The 16280-nt window shown below is 44.2% G+C and overlaps 1 protein-coding gene across 1 annotated transcript in view; it reads left to right on the top strand.

Moving 5' to 3' along the window:
• Window positions 1-893: 893 nt before the first annotated feature.
• The window catches only part of LOC124679137 (malonyl-CoA:anthocyanidin 5-O-glucoside-6''-O-malonyltransferase-like), a 16136-nt gene continuing 749 nt past the window's right edge, over window positions 894-16280 (top strand). Inside the window, exons 1-2 of the mRNA XM_047214950.1 lie at window positions 894-1541; window positions 1638-1840. Coding sequence (XP_047070906.1) covers window positions 894-1541; window positions 1638-1840 — 851 coding nt within the window. The remainder of the gene's footprint in view (window positions 1542-1637; window positions 1841-16280) is intronic.

Below are 16280 nucleotides of genomic sequence, written 5' to 3'. Positions count from 1 at the left end.
GAACAATTAAATCGAGCTTGCAAATTGATCTAACTTTTGCCCGCGTCTATCCTGCTTTAAAAAGCATGCTGCGCAGAGAATTTTTTTTTCTCTATTGGCTGTCAAATGCACGAGCTTGACTCTGTAAAAACGGAAAATCACATGGCCAGCAACCAATCACGCCCTTCCTAAATGATCATGGAGAGTGCAACCGGATGCAAAGAAAAGGCAAGCTCCTGCTCTAGTCCCAGCGCGGACTCGTTGCGGCGGGGGCGTTTGATTAAGTGTAATGTGGATACGGCTACGTCTCGGGTGGAAGATCATGGTTGTTAACCGATCCTCTCACTTCCAGCTCGATCAGCTATACAGAGTTTTCTGTATTATATACATAAGATGTCTGCACAGATCTTGAAGCCACGTATATGTGAGTGGGATTTTCGGTTAATTAACCCCATTTTTCTGAATCACATGGTCGTTCTAGTCATTGCTTACATCATCCATCCACATTTACATGGTCCATTTGCGTACGTTTGCCAAAAGCAGGACCAGACGAACTGATCGACAAATACAAGGGCATGAGCAATGGAGGCAGCTGTCCAACTAGGCTTGGATAAATTTTTTGACATATGCATGCCATGTTATGGTTCCATTAATATGTCTCTCTCAAAAGCTGATTTGGTTTTTCTCTTTCTCTCTCACATTTTTCACTTTATGGTTGAAGAGGTTGCCTCCTGATGAAAAGGTTACCTCCTCATCCGAACCTAATTTGGACCACCCGAACCAAGATAAAGCTGCGAGGTAACACCCCTAGGGCTATGCATTGGGCATGCCCTAAGGCGCCGTGCACCACCAACCTTGCACCTTCCTCGGATCCTTGAGTGCTCACAACTTGTTGCTCTACCGAGTCTACCCCCATGTCGCCAGTCAAAATTATCGGCGCCAGCTACGTCGGCGTGCCGGCGACGGCCGATCTGCCGCCGGAGCCCATCAAGCTCACGGCGATGGAGTCACTGTGGGTCGTCATCCCGAGGCTGCAGCACGTCCTGCTCTACCACGACGCCGACATGCCGCCCTTCGACGACATTCTCCAGTCCCTCAAGTCCTCCCTCGCCACGACTTTGCGCAGCTTCGCGCCGCTCGCCGGCAGGCTCGTCCACCTCAAGGACACTGGCGACGTCGCCATCAGCTGCTCCCCCACCGACGGCGTCAGGTTCGTCGTCGCCGAGTCCGACGCCGACATCCGCCGCCTCGCCGGCGACGAGGAGCACGACATGCGCGTTCTCGAGGGGCTCGTTCCGGCGGTGGACATGAGCCAGCTGCCGACCGCCGTGCTCGCTGTGCAGGCCACGCGATTCGAGGGCGGCTTCGCTGTCGGACTGACCGTGCACCACGGCGTGGCTGACGGGCGGTCGCTCTGGACCTTCGTGGAGGCGTGGGCGTCTGCGTGCCGTGGCCAGATACCGGCCGCGACGCCGACTTTCGACCGCTCCCTCATCAAGCTGCCCGGCGGCGAAGAGCTAGCCAGCAGCATCTTGCAAAAGATCGCGCCAAATTTGCCTTCGGTACGTTGTTGTTCCTCTGTCTCATAGTAGCCTTCGCTCGCTGACAGCTCGGACGCGTTTGACAGCTAGTACCTGTTTGTTCCCGTTCACGCGCAGGCGGCACTGGCATCGCCCATCGGAGAAGACATCGCGCGGTTCACCCGCCGGACGTTCACCTTGGACGCGCACGACATCCAGCGCCTCAAGCAGCGCATCGTCGACCTCGGCGAAGCCCACGGCACGCCCCTGCCTCGTTCCCCATCCGCCTTCGCCGCCATTGTCGCGCTGGCCTGGACGTGCTTCGCCCGCTGCACACTACTGTACGGTCCATATTTAGGGGCACTTCAAAGTGCCCCAATAGGTAGCCAAAGTGCCCCTAATTACTTTTAGGGGCACTATAAAAAGTGCCCCGGATGCTTGTGTCCCTAAATGTATTTGGGGCAGTTTGAATGAAATGCCCCAAATACATTTAGGGGCAGTTTGAAAAGTGCCTCTAAAGGTTTTTAGGGGCAGTTTGAAAAGTGCCTCTAAAGGTTTTTAGGGGCACTTTTAGATTTGCCTCTAAAGGTTTTTAGGGGCACTTTTAGATTTGCCTCTAAAGGTTTTTAGGGGCACTTTTAGATTTGCCTCTAAAGGTTTTTAGGGGCACTTTTAGATTTGCCTCTAAAGATTTTTAGGGGCAGTTCGAGATTTGCCTCTAAAGGTTTTTAGGGGCACTTAGTGTTTTGCCTCTAAATGTTTTTAGAGGCAGTTTGAGATTTGCCTCTAAAGGTTTTCAGGGGCACATTGAAATTTGCCTCTAAATGTCTTTAGAGGCAGTTTGAGATGTGCCTCTAAATATCTTTACAAGCTAGTAAACAAAATGCCTCTGAAAACCTTACAGTACTAACATGCACAGTAACTATGTAGTAATTTGATGACAGTAACTATGCAGTAATTTGATGATAGTAATTTGATCACAGTAATCACATTGCAATACAGATGCATAACTTTGCAGTTTTGGAGGCATTGTCTTGCACATATGCATAAGACAATGACAGTAACTATGCAGTAATTTGATGATAGTATCTAAGCAGTGTATCTAAGCAGTAACTTTCTGACTTCCACCCTTCCTCTTCTTAGCAGTAGATGCAATTGCTTTCAACTTCTTCTCAAGTGTACACGCAATCTCGGCTGATGTTCTATCGATTGCCGGATCTGTTACCTACAAGGAACCAATTTTGAATGTGTCAAACAACAGATGTTGGAATAAATAAGATTGAGCAATTAAGATGTAACAACTAATTACAGTAACACAAATAATTTCAGTAACGGAGGAATAAATGATCAAGTACTGGCAAAATGAGATCTCCGCCAGGTTGACCGGCAAACTAAATGTTGCTGCATGCTCTTTAAGTCGGCGGGAAAACATATATCTTGCAAAAGTGGCAAAATGAGATCTCCGCCAGGTTTACCGGCAAACTAAAGCAACTCTGTCGGGTTGCTGCATGCTCTATAAGTTGGCAGCAAAACATATATCTTGCAAAAGTGATACAAAAGCTGTTCTGCGACGTAGAAAACTAGAAATCTAGCTGAATCAGGTGATGATTTAGTTGGCAAGACAACATATAATTGCACTACCATATACAAATAATTGTATTAAATCAAGTTGAACAAGAAAGAATCAAGAAACAAATATAAGTCTCATATTTTCTTAAAAAGTCAAGCCATGTACAGTGGGTAGGCTGGGAGGGAATGTGGAATGAGCTGCCCTGTTTCAATGAATAAGTCTCATATTTTCTTTAAGTCAAGCCATGTAAAGTCTGATAATTCTTTATATTTTAACCAAGCACATCTCTGTGCTGCACATGCCTTGATATTGTATAGTTGCTACTATGCATAGTTTAGTTAAATTGCATATTTTACCTTGCTAATCCTCCCAGTTTCTTTTATAATTTTGACATTTATTATTTTTCTACAAGTAAAAGCATTACACCAAGGTGAACAAGAAAGATTCAAAGGTGACCTACATTTTTTCTTGGCCAGGTGATGCAATGTGCCTCAGTGTCTCCCATTTGAACCATTCTTCCTTTTGGTATTGGCAGGGCAGTTGTTGTCTTGAAGACCACGTTCACCAAAACTTTGACAAACTCCTCATTTTCAATTTCCTGAACTGTTCCCAATGCCACCATCTGAAAGCTGTTTGGCGAAGTCAACCCCACTTCAATGCCAGTTTTCATTTTATTTGCCTACATTATGCCAGAATGTTAATCAGCAATATCATTTGCCATATTAGCTAACATACTAATTAGTGGCTACAGTCAAATTAGACTGAAAAGTTCATACAACCAATTGTACAGAGAACAGCAAACCAAGGTGTGGTAAAATTGCTAACATACTAACCTTCAGTGGATTCCTTGCTCTGAACCAATCATTATGTTCATCAGTGCATCGTTTTGTACTATGGCAAACACCTTCCTTGTCAGCAATGTTCTCTTCTAGTTTTTCCTCTTTTACCTTGACTAAGAGTGTGTTGTCTAGCAAATTCCTGTAAGAGCATTTTGGCTTCTGCACTACACTAACTGAAGTAATGACCACATCATCAGTAAGTTCTTCTAGCTTATCATCAACAAGTTCTTCTAACTTCCTCTTCTTCGGTCTCTTGCTTATTGTTCCTGTTGGTGTTGCAGCTGTTTTTGCTTGGCTTTCTACATTGCCCTGTGATCCTTCGACATAATCTTCTGACTTCGCATTCTTTCTTCTTTTACTTGTTATTGGTGATTTCATTTCTTGACTGCCTTGTTCTGAGATAGCTGTTACTGCTTTCGATTTCGGCGGCAACATTTGACTAAGACCAAGCAATGATGCTTCCTTCAATACTGAAGATGTTGTGTCTTGGTTTGTTGTCGCCTTTTTTGTTCTTGTCCTGGTTGATGTCTGGCTGCTGAGTGTTCCTGCGTCTGCTGTTGATCCCTTGGGTGTAGGTGTTGATTTCCTGGGTGCTGATGCTGCTGCTTCTGACCCACTGAGTGCTGTTGTTGATCCCTTGGTTGATCCAGTTGCTTCTGCTAACTTGTGTGCCGCTGCTCCTGATCCCTTGGGTGCTGCTTTTGATCCATTTAGTGTTGTTGATCCATTGGATGCTCCAGATGCTTCTGGTACCTTTCGTGCTGCTGCTGCTGCTGCTGAAGCCTTGAGGGCTATTGTTGATCTGTTGGCTGCTCCAGTACGCTTCTGGTATCGTCGTTACTGATGCTGCTTCTGATCCCTTGGCTGATCCACCTGCTTTTGGTACCTTGGCTGCTGCTGTTATTGCTTTTGATCCCAGGACTGTTGCTGGTTCTGTTTTTTGGGCACATGCTGTTGCTGATCCCTGGACTGTTTTCTCGGCATATGCCGCTGCTTTTCCTGGTGCCTTGAAAGGTGATTTGAATGGAGCTGATGTTGACTTCAATGTTGTTGCTGTTGGTACCTTCAATGTATTATGACTTGATGATGGTGCACTTGTTATGCCAGATGCTATTGATGCTGATGCTGATGCTGATATTGTTCTGTCTGCTGCACTGGAAGCTTCCTTTGTTTGATCTTGCTCAGGTGGTGCTTGCTTATGCGCCGACAGTTCAGCAAGTGTTGATGCCGCTAATTCTTCTGCTACTGCTTGTTCTCTTTCCTGATGCATTTCATCTGTATGTCCATCTCGTTGACGTGCCATCAGATAATTTACCTTCTCTTCCAATTGTTGACTCCTTGCCATTAGTGTTTCCACATAGCCTCTGAGCTCAATGTTTTCCTCCTTAGAATCCCTTAATGCTTCTACAGCTTCATCCAGTACCTTTGATCCTTTCCCTCCTACCAGTAGTCCAAATCCATGTCTTCTACAATTCCTAGGAGGTGTGAACAATTCTGAGTAGAGGTCACCATCCATATGCGGCTCGCCAACTAGTGCAGGGTTTTGTTGGAAACGTTCATTTATCAAAGCCTGCATTCAAATTTAAGTGAGTCATTCATTACATGGTACATGCTATAGTAATTTGTCAGTTGCATTTGCATGAATTTCAGGGACTATGACTTACAATTTTGGTAGCACAGAAATCATTCACTGGCACTCCATCTTTGTTTGTATGAACAATTCTGAAAAGTTCTGTTCTAGACACTGTTCTTTCCTGCCTCAGTTCCTACAGCAGTGCAAGTGCATGTGTCAGTATATCATATTTAAAAGGGATTTCTATTTTCGTGCCCTCGGTTCCTTAGTTGTACTCAGTTTTCCCCAGCCCCTTAGTTTTTCCTCACTTTTCCCCAAGTCCTTGTTTGAAACCCGCAGAAGGCAGCTCAGACGGCAGGATTCCCGTTAAGTTGACCGCTCCGTTCTGACGTGTGGGGCCGCGTCGTGTGGGCCCGCGTCGCGTGGGGCTGGTAGAAAGGGACCGCGTGGGACAGGACGAGATTGCGTTTGGTTGCATGTGAGCAGGAGCTGGGTTTTGTCTCTCTCGGCCATTGGCATTTCCCTTTTAAGAGTACCTTTTACTGCCTCCTTCTCTCCGCCTTTTTTCACATAATTAGTATCAAATCTAGAGAAGCTTGCATTTCTGTCTTTCTTCAATTATTATTTGTGCCTTTTGGCCCTGGTTGTTTTCCCAATATGGCGAGCAAATCTAGTAGGGAGCCCAATCTAGTACTCCATCCGGTCCATATGTATGTAGTTAAATCTAGAAGCAAATCTACGGGGAATGTACGATAAATTCACAAGGTCATATAGTAGAATAGGGATAGATAATATAGATAATAAGCTGCATTCGAGCAGCCAAACATAGTAGGGTTCGAGGTTCTTCACAGCAGATACAGCACCATCATACTAACAACATAACAACGAGGGATCCCTAACTAACAACAAAGGGATCCCAACAACAAAATGGAGGAGGCGAGCAGCAGCACACGTCCGGGACTCCGCCTACCCCATCCGCCTCTGCCTCCACTTGTTGCTCCCCTTGGGAGCCTTGGGCTTGAGCGGAGGCATGCGCCCGCCGGAGATCTCCACCCGCCGGATGCCGCGGAGGTGCATGCCGAGCGCCAAGTGCTTGGCGCGGAAGGAGTTGGGGTTCACCGACGCGCCGACCTTGGGGTTGGTGTGGCCGATGTTCTCGGCATGCGTGAGGACGCAGCTTGAAGTCGGTGCCGCCGAGCCTCCTAGTGCGAAGGGGCACCCGTAGACACCCTTGGCGACGTCGAGGTAGGAGACATGCGGCCGACCTGCAGCCTCCGCAACACCTGGCGAGTCTTGACGTCATGGTGCTCGTCGTCGCTGCCGACGTCGCTGCCAGACAGCTGATCCATATCAAACGGGAATTTATTAGTGAATGAGTTGCAAACGTGCATGATAACAAAGTTAGGAAAAACAGAGGCAGCCTCGGTTAGAGTGGACACGATTATATGTCTACGAGGGACGGTGTAAGCGAACCAAAGCTCATGCACAACGGATTTGTACACGAAATGGTTCGCCGAACCCTCCTCGTAAAAATCGTGCCCACCGATTCATCATAGGCAAAGAAACAGATTCCGGATCTGAACTTGAACACATTCCGGATTATTTGCAAAATTAAACGGTTGATATCTTTTGATTCGTGCATAAAATAACTGATTGAGATCCTATGATTACTTGCATAAATTAACCGATTGAGATCCCATTATTACTTGCATAAATTAACCGAACGGCCGAAACCCAAATCTTGAACGAAATCAAGGAGGGATCAAAGCAAAATGGAATAAAATCGGCGCAAATATTAGCCCAATACTCATCCATCCACAGATCCATCTACACCAGCACAAATAGGGTTCAAAAAGGAATGGGGAACAAAAAAGGAAGCAAACCGTAGTTATTACCTCGTTCCATGGGTCCTCTATGGAGGTGTCGTAGCGGTTCGGGGGCGGGACGTACGGCACCGGCTCGTAGGGGTCCCATCCCGGTGGGATCTGACCGCGACCGGCGGCAGCAGCCTCCGATGCACCGGCGGAGGCGGCGGCGACGTCCGTTGAGGGGACGGCGGCGACGTCCATTGAGGGGACGGCGTCGAAGAGGGAGGCGTCGCGCTTGGAGCCGACGGCGCCGTGGACGATGGGATTGGCATTCTCCTTGTCCATCTCGCCGGCAGAGGAGAGGGAGAGGGAGAGGGTTTTTTGCTTTGGAGAAGATGATGGGACGTGAGAGAGGCGGCGTTGCGTAGGCGAGTGAGAGTGACAGAGATAGTGGGAGGAGGCGTCTATAAAGGCTAGTGGTGGTTAATGCGACCCGCGTCCTACGCGTCCACCGCTGCACGTCTGCACGTCTTGGACTTCTGCAATGCGCCACGCGTCCACGATTGCACGTCTTCGACTTCGCACCGCGACCGGCGTCTACGCGTCAAATATTGCACGTCTTTCATTTCTGCACCGCAACACGCGTCCTCGAGTCTAACCCCGAAAATTTAGATATACTCGGTTATAACCTCGAGCATTATACTAGCATTTTTTGTGTGCTCGGTTTTCCCCTTGAGTGCTAGTACTGGCTAGTGCAATATGCTCAGTTTTACCCTCAAGTAGCTGGTCAACGAGACAGTCAACAAATGGGATTAACTAGTTAAATGAGTCATTTAATGTGCAAAAATTCCGAAAAATAGTGGCACATACTCATGGAGTCTTTACCACAAATTTCCAGTTCTCAAAACATAGATAAGTCATAGATAAATCAAGTTTTACCACAAATTGCCACTTCTCAAAGGCCTTCTCAAATCACCTAGTAGCTATGAAGGTGCATGGTTTTCCACAATAAGCCCTTCCCAAAACAGACTTTCCCCAAAACATACTTTGTCTAAATGAGGCCACAATTCTCACACTCATGTATATTTGTATTGCAAATAGTTTGAGATAGGCCAAGATGGGTTTTATTCTACAAAACACGCATTTTTCATTTTTTAAATCTCATATTTGAATCCCTTAGTCTGTTTATTACATAGGTGCCCTTGGTTTCTTGATACTACTCAGTTTTGCCCTCTCCCTCCACAAATTCTCTCACACGTGCAACATTGCCCCGATTGGTCTAGCCCATGTCCCGCGGATCGTGCCCGCCGACCGTTGATCGTATGATCTAACGGGCAGGATAACCCCTCCCTCTCTCCGTCGGCGGTTACCTTCCACTCTCTAAGTTTGCTAAATGGCGGTTTTCTCGTATTTATTTTCACGCGCTAAAAATTATAAACTCTTTTAGGCATTACTTTTCACGCAAAAAATGATAAACCATCACCGATTTGTTGTAGCCATAAATTTTCACGCAAAAAATGATAAACCGTCACCGATTTGTTGTAGCCATTAATTTTCACGAAAATCCCAAATGATAAACCATCACCGATTTGTTGTAGCCATTACTTTTCACGCAAAAAATGATAGACCATCACCGATTTCTTGTAGCCATTACTATTCACGGTAAAAATGATAAACGAACCAATCTATCTATCTCTCGTATTTGAAGTTTGGAAGGGTTCACCATCTAGTTATGTTAACTTTTGAGGTTTTGATCCGAAAACAAATGGGTATTATAAAGGGAAATAAAAGTTCAAAAAATGTAAAAACGAAACAATCTACCTATCTTTGTATAGAAGATCGTCTCGTATGATTTTTGAGGTCATTTAGAGAAGGTAGAAAAAATCCCTTTTGAGAAGGTCGAAAAACCTAACTTGTTACAAAAGCTGGTTTCGATGAGACCTAACCAAATTTGGCATACATTATGCCATATCTATAACAAGGAATATCTAAAAGGGAAAGTTTCACAAAATTTGAAATTTATGGCGAAAATGATGCCATACATGATGCTGTTTTTCGAGGTTTTGACCTGAAAATCAATTGGATATTATAAAGGGAAATAAAAAGTTCAAAAAATATAAAAACGAAACAATCTATCTATCTATGTATAGAAGATCAGCTGTATGAAATTTGAGGTCATTTAGAGGAGGTAGAATAAATCACCTTGTTAGAAAAGCTGGTTTCAGTGAGACGAAACGGCATGCGTTTAAGCAAAGTGATTTTTTCGAACATCTCCAAATGATCCCAAATTTGCCATACATGATGCCATACGTGTAACAACAAGGAACCCTATCTAAAAAGTGTCAAAAAAGTTTGCCCAACCGTATAGCTCTATCAAAAAGAACCTCACCATGGCGCTAGTATAATTTTGGGCTTACTTACAAACTTTCGTTACCTAACCTTCAACACGAAACTTGTTTCAAATCACTTTTGGCGTACAAGAAACAAATCCCTCCTTGATTCGAGCACCACAGCCTCCAAACTTTGCCGATGCCGATATCGGCATGGTCGAACGGCTATGCTCGACGCCACTCGCTAGGTCACCGTCGGGATATGCACCCTCAATCCCGTCCCCTCATTCGATCAACGACACACCGGAGATACCACCGAGGCCAATGCCGAACGTACATGCCTGATGCCAATGCCGAACATGCATCCACGCCGATGTGGGCACGGCCACGCCGCCCCGCTATGTTGGACGCCACGGACCACCGCGAGGTCTTTCCCTTCGCCACCACACTCTTCTAGCACCCATCTATACACGCCAGAAAGGAGAGACACTAGTTTTCTCTACATTGCTCGCGTTCGTGTCGGACACGGTCAGTCAAAGTTTTGAGGTAGTCGTCGATATCGTTGACCATTTCTTCTCTTCTTTGCATGGTTAAACGCGTCTAGTTCATATCTATCTAATGCGTCTGGTCTCGCCTCATGCAGTTCTTTGTGGACGTCGATCTCATCTCGGCACTCCGCATGCCACCTCCTCCGTGCCATCGCTGTAGAGCTCCGTTTAAAAATCTAATCCTACCCGTGTATTGCCCCTTGTATCAGCGCCATGGCCCCACTTGTCATTTGATATAGCGAAGCCCCACTCGTTCGCGTTTTGGTCGGGGATACAGCGATGCTTACGGTCAAACAAAGATGGATGGTCTAACGTGTCTTTGCAGGCTCTACGTGGCCCCACTAGTCGAAGATAACGGTCAACCGTCGGGCAACCGGGCGTTACATCACGTGTGATGGTTTCAGACAAACGCTTGGGTAAAACTGAGGAAAAACTAAGGAGCTGGGGAAAACTGAGCACAACTAAGGACCCGAGGGCACGAAAATAGAAATCCCTATTTAAAATGTTTCCGCAAAACTTATCATTGTGTACAACGATGCATTCAAATGTACCTCCTGATCGTGGACAACAGCAAAACTACGTGTTCCAGCTGTATGGAGACAGTTAGCTTGATTTAATCTGGTGTTTCTGTTCTTAGATGCCAGTACCTGCATAAAATCCTTATTAACTAAACAAGCACAGCACATGTTTACTCTGACTAAAAAAGTGCCTGAAGGAGAAAGTCAAAAAGTACTCAAAACTAGCACATAAGATGGGTTACTGACCATTGAACTACTTTTCCTCCAGTACTTGCACAGTTTTTTCCACTGTGCTCCATGAATTCTTTGCCCATAGCCATTTGCACAATTCTGGTTAACCGACAATTCCGCTTTCCAGAAAGTTTTTTTCAGATAGCACTTAAAGGCTCTCCACTTCTTGCATGCTGATTTTATCACCCAGTCCTTGTGTGCTTCAGTTAGGTTGAAGAAACCCTGTCAAAAAGAAATGTTTACGAGATACATTCTCCATTTGTGAGGACATAAGCAGTAATCATTGAAAAACCTACACAATTCTGGTTACCTTCACAGTCATCCATAACTTCTCTTTTTCTGCAGTTGGAACCTTTCTCCAACGTACATGACCCATTGACACGTCTTTTCCTTTGACCAAGTATGCAATGAAGTTTGTTAACTGTGAAGTGTTCACTCCACATGGCTGTCCAAGATTGTTGAATTCAACAATTACTTTGTTATGTGGACCATGCCTATTCCAAAACTTCTTCATATCAGTAGGCCCTCTTGTTCTTTTCTCCTTGACTGAAAATTAAAACAGTACAGCGAGTAAGAGCCTACAACACTTTTAGCACATGGAATCCAGCAAACTGACGACCATACCTTGTTGTGCTTGAAGCTGTCCTCTTTCTTGAGGTTGTTCAATTACCTCCTCCTCTTCTTCTTGTTCCTCCTCTTCTTGTTCCTCCTCTTCTTCACTGTCCTCTTCTATGTTATCTACTGCTTCATCTTCGGTATCATCACTGTCATTTTCTTTTCCCCCTTCTGAATCATATATCCTTGCAGACTGCCATTTGAACAGTTTTCCAATTCATTAATTACAGACTGCAAATTGAATGAGTTTTCCTTATCTGAAATGATGCATGAATGAGAACTTACTTCTAGCATATCGTAGTAAACTCCCTTTGCCATTGCTTCCTTCATAAGAGCTATTCTTTCCATTTCATGGGAGATGAGTTCAGATGGTTGTACATCTCTTGTAGGCAGATTTAATTTCTTTAGTTTGTGGTTGAGCATGCTCATCTTCCTTTCTTGGCTTTCCAGCATTTTTGTTCCTGTATGAATAATAAATGGCATTTTAAACGTATATAAAAAAATTTCCTTGGTTTACACAAAAAATGGTGCAAAAAACACTCACATTTTTCAACATCCACACCATCCATATCAAAGAAATCTCTAATTGTTGGAGTGATTACAGCGTTCCATTCAATATCAACTGGGTCTTGCACATAGTAGACTTGTATGGCTTGGCTTGCAAGAATAAACGGTTCGCTATGTTCGTCTTGTGCATTGTAGGTATGGTTGAAATTGACCTCGGTTATTCCGAAACCATCCAACTCCCTAACTCCGTTACTTTTTACCCAATCACATTTGAATAACACTACGTGGCCTCCATTTGAGAAATTTAACTCAATTATTTGACTAATTCTACCATAGTATGTGACATATCCTAAAGTAGGATTTTTGTCCTTAGAACTTGCATAACTCGATGTTTTTGCAACATGTGAAACTCCATCACACTGTGTTGCTTTTCCTACACTATATGAATGTGTATGATAGGTGCAGCCATTTATACTATAGCTATTATAAGATTTAACCATCCTGTACGGCTTTTGAGATAACCGAAAAATTTCATGTGGTACATCAAGTCCTTGATCTTTCAGATTTTGTACCTAGTAGAGAAATGAACCATGTTAATGATGTCATTTTTATTCACCAAAAAATATTTTTGCTGCACTACTTACATGGTTAGAAAACCAGTCTACGAATGTGCTGTGGTGAGCATTCTCAATATCTCTTTTTGACTTCCTTTTTCCTCTGGCCAGGAAATTTTTATGCTCTCTACATGATTTAAATGGGGTTAGACACTGGTCTGATATCAAAAGGAACATTTAGTTTATGGAACTAGTTTGGGAATGTACTCACTGCGCATATTTTTCAATTTTGGGATAGTTGACAAGCACACATCGTTGTGCTTGAGACCAAGCAATGAAATCCAGCTGATTTGCAGCGAAAGCTGATAATGGCCTGCCGATGATCCTCAAATAAGGTTGTCCAGCACAATTAGGTTCAGTAGTATCATGTCTACTAGGTCTATTGAACTTTGTAGCACAGCCATTCAGATATCTTGAGCAGAATGTCAGGCATTCATCGAACTGATAATTTTCTGCCAATGACCCTTCTGGATAAGTCATGTTCTGTACAAAGTCCTTCAATGTTCCTACGAACCTCTCAGTAGACCACATATCTCTGAATTGAACAGGTCCGGCAATTCTTACTTCACTTGCTAGGTGGATAGTTACATGCACCATCATGTCAAAAAATGATGGAGGAAATATCATCTCTAACTGACACAAGATTTCTGCAATCTCAGCTTCCCAATACTCCATCTCATCAACATCTATCACCTTACCATAAAGTACTTTGAAGTATTTGCAAAAGCGTATCAGCGGCATAGCTACACTCCTAGGCAGCGATCTACACAGTGCCAACGGCATGAGATCCTGCATTATGATGTGGCAATCGTGGCTCTTGAGGCCGGTTAGCCTTTTGTCTTCCAAGTTTACCTTGTGGTACATGTTTGATGCATATCCATCTGGAAATGTTGCATACTTGATTACAGTGCAAAATATATTCTTGCCCTGAGGTAGCATCTGGTACACTGCCCTAGGTATGATAGGTTTTGCTGTCGTCATATCAGCATGGAGGGCAGTTCTAATTTTCATATCCTGCAGATCCAATCTAGCATTCAAGTTGTCCTTCGATCTGTGATCAACATCCAGAACAGTATTCACTATGTTTTCAAAAACATTTTTCTGTACATGCATGATATCTAGGTTATGTCTTATTAGTAGTGTCGGCCAATATTCCAACTGGAAGAAGACACTTCTTTTTTTGAAAGTTTCCTCGACACTGTGAATATAAATGTCCTCATTCTCCTCTAATTCCGCAGCACTCCTCTTTTTTCTCCTAGGTGGCTTGTTGTGTTTCTGTAACTTGCCATATTCTGTATGCAGAGTTGCAGTCATTTCAGATATTTCTTGACCTGTAATCTTAGCTGGGGGATCTCTGAGTTCATCTTTTCCATTGAAAGATGCACCATCTGTTCGGTACGGGTGACCCAGGAAAACTGTTTTCTTGCAATGCTTCAACCACCTACTGCATGTGTTTGTGAGACAATGTGCACAGACAACCAAGCTCTCGCCACTTATGCAGCCTCTGCCTAGCCAATCAGTTATAGTCCAAAGCAAAGCAGCACGTAGCAAGAATTTCTCACCAGTAACTGCATCATGTGTCCATATTCCAGGTTTCCACAATTCTTGAAGATCATCTATGGCCAGCTGCATGTAAACATCCATTTCCTTGCCTGGACCCTTCCTCCCAGGAACAATAACACTTAGGATGAAATTTGATTGTTTCATGCATACCCATGGAGGAAGGTTAAGTGGAATCAGAATAACTGGCCATATGCTGTATGATATGCTCATGTTTTCAAATGGATTGAACCCATCAGTAGCTAATGCAAACCTAACATTTCTTGGGTCGTCACTGAAATTGCGATGCGTAAAATCAAAGTGTTTCCATGCTGGAGAGTCTGCTGGATGCCTCAATTTTGCATCCTTAGTTCTGCCTTTACTGTGCCAGGTCATGTAAGGTGCTGTTTTAGAGCACATGAAAAGCCTTCTGACCCTTGGTTTCAGTTTGAAGTGCCTGATAACTTTCTGAGGAACCTTGTACACCCTTTTCCCACCAACTCCTGTGTTCTCACTCTTCCATCTGCTTGTGTTACATACTGGACACACTGTGTCGTCCTTGTGTGCTCCTCTGAACATGATGCAGTCATTCTTGCATGCATGAATACTTTCATAACCAATGCCGATGTCTTTTATGTACCTCTTTGATGCATGCAGATTTTTGATTCCTGATAGTGCATGAGGTTGTGGAAGAGCTTCCTTAAATAATGACAATATCTCATCATAGCATCCATTGGGCACTTTCCATGTATTCTTTATGTTCAACAGCCTAACTATGAACTGTAGTTTTGAAAAACTTGTGCAGCCTACATACAAGTCCTGACTACCATCTTCCACTAGCTTTTTGTAGGCTTCAGCATCAGCAGTAACATCATCAATGTTACTGTCCTCTTCATCTTCATCATCTGCACTATCGCCATCTTCCTGGTTGCCTAAAACCCCAGTGTCATACATTCCAAAATTGTCCAACAACATCTGGTCCATCTCATCACTATCAGCTAATTCTTCATCAGCTAATTCTTCAGGTTGAAATTGACTTTCAGTTCTACCTACATCTTCAGGCTGGGGAGATAAGTGCGGCACAAGAGGTTCTACACTATCTTCTCCATGGAAAACCCAAGTATGGTATCCATGCATGAACCCATTGCATATCAAATGCTCACTGACAATGCTATTGGTTTTCCAAAACCTATTTGCACAACGGGTGCAAGGACACAAAACTCTATCTTGCATTCCAGCATTTGCAGCTGCATATAGCAGGAAATTGGTAACACCAATACCATATCTTGAACTAGACCTTGGTTCCTTCATCCAACTTTTATCCATTTTAACCAGTAATAATTGTCAGCAATAGAAATTAAGCAAACATAAGTTCAAGCAGTGCCTGCATGTAGAGTATTTTCCGTACATATTAGTGACTTCATTCCATACATATTAGTGACTTCAGTCAAATTATAGTGTACTTTGAAAGCAAATTCTTAGCTATTTGTTGGGTTCAATTCAAAGCAAACTAACAATTAAATTTATAGTGTAGTTTTTTATGTGGAGGGTTCAATTCAAATCGAACCAACAAGTCAAGGCAAGCCAACAATTCAAGCAAGCAATTGCACAGAAAAACAACAATTTAAGCAAGCAATTCAAGCAACAATTTAACCAACAGAAAAACTGCAATTCAATCAATTCAAGCAAGCAATACAGAGGTACTGCATTTGTGCTCACCAGAGGAGGTTGCATCGATAGATGATCTACTGAGGAAGGACCTGCGCGCATCTATTGTTGACGGCATGCAGAACTTGAGTTCCTGGCGCGAATCCATTGTTGACCTCCTCGATCACCTCCGCCTTGACGGCCCTGACGATCTTGTCGATCTGCTCCATGCCCTCACGAGCTCGACGGAGATCACTTCCTTGAAGGCGAGCCCTCGATCCTGCAGCCAGCCAAACATAAGAGAAAATTTAGTCTCGAGTTCTCAGTACAACGCCGAAGCCAAAGGAATGGCTACCAGAGCACCAGCTCCTGCTGTTGCGCCGCGGCGAAATGGATCAAACACGTCCCTCAAAGCTGCTAAGTACCTTTCCCCCTGCCCGAC

The sequence above is a fragment of the Lolium rigidum genome, chromosome 7 (assembly GCF_022539505.1).
Source record: "Lolium rigidum isolate FL_2022 chromosome 7, APGP_CSIRO_Lrig_0.1, whole genome shotgun sequence".
NCBI classification, from domain to species: domain Eukaryota; kingdom Viridiplantae; phylum Streptophyta; class Magnoliopsida; order Poales; family Poaceae; genus Lolium; species Lolium rigidum.
The sequence above is the reverse complement of the archived record's forward strand: the minus strand, read 5'-3'. Positions and strand labels throughout refer to the sequence as shown.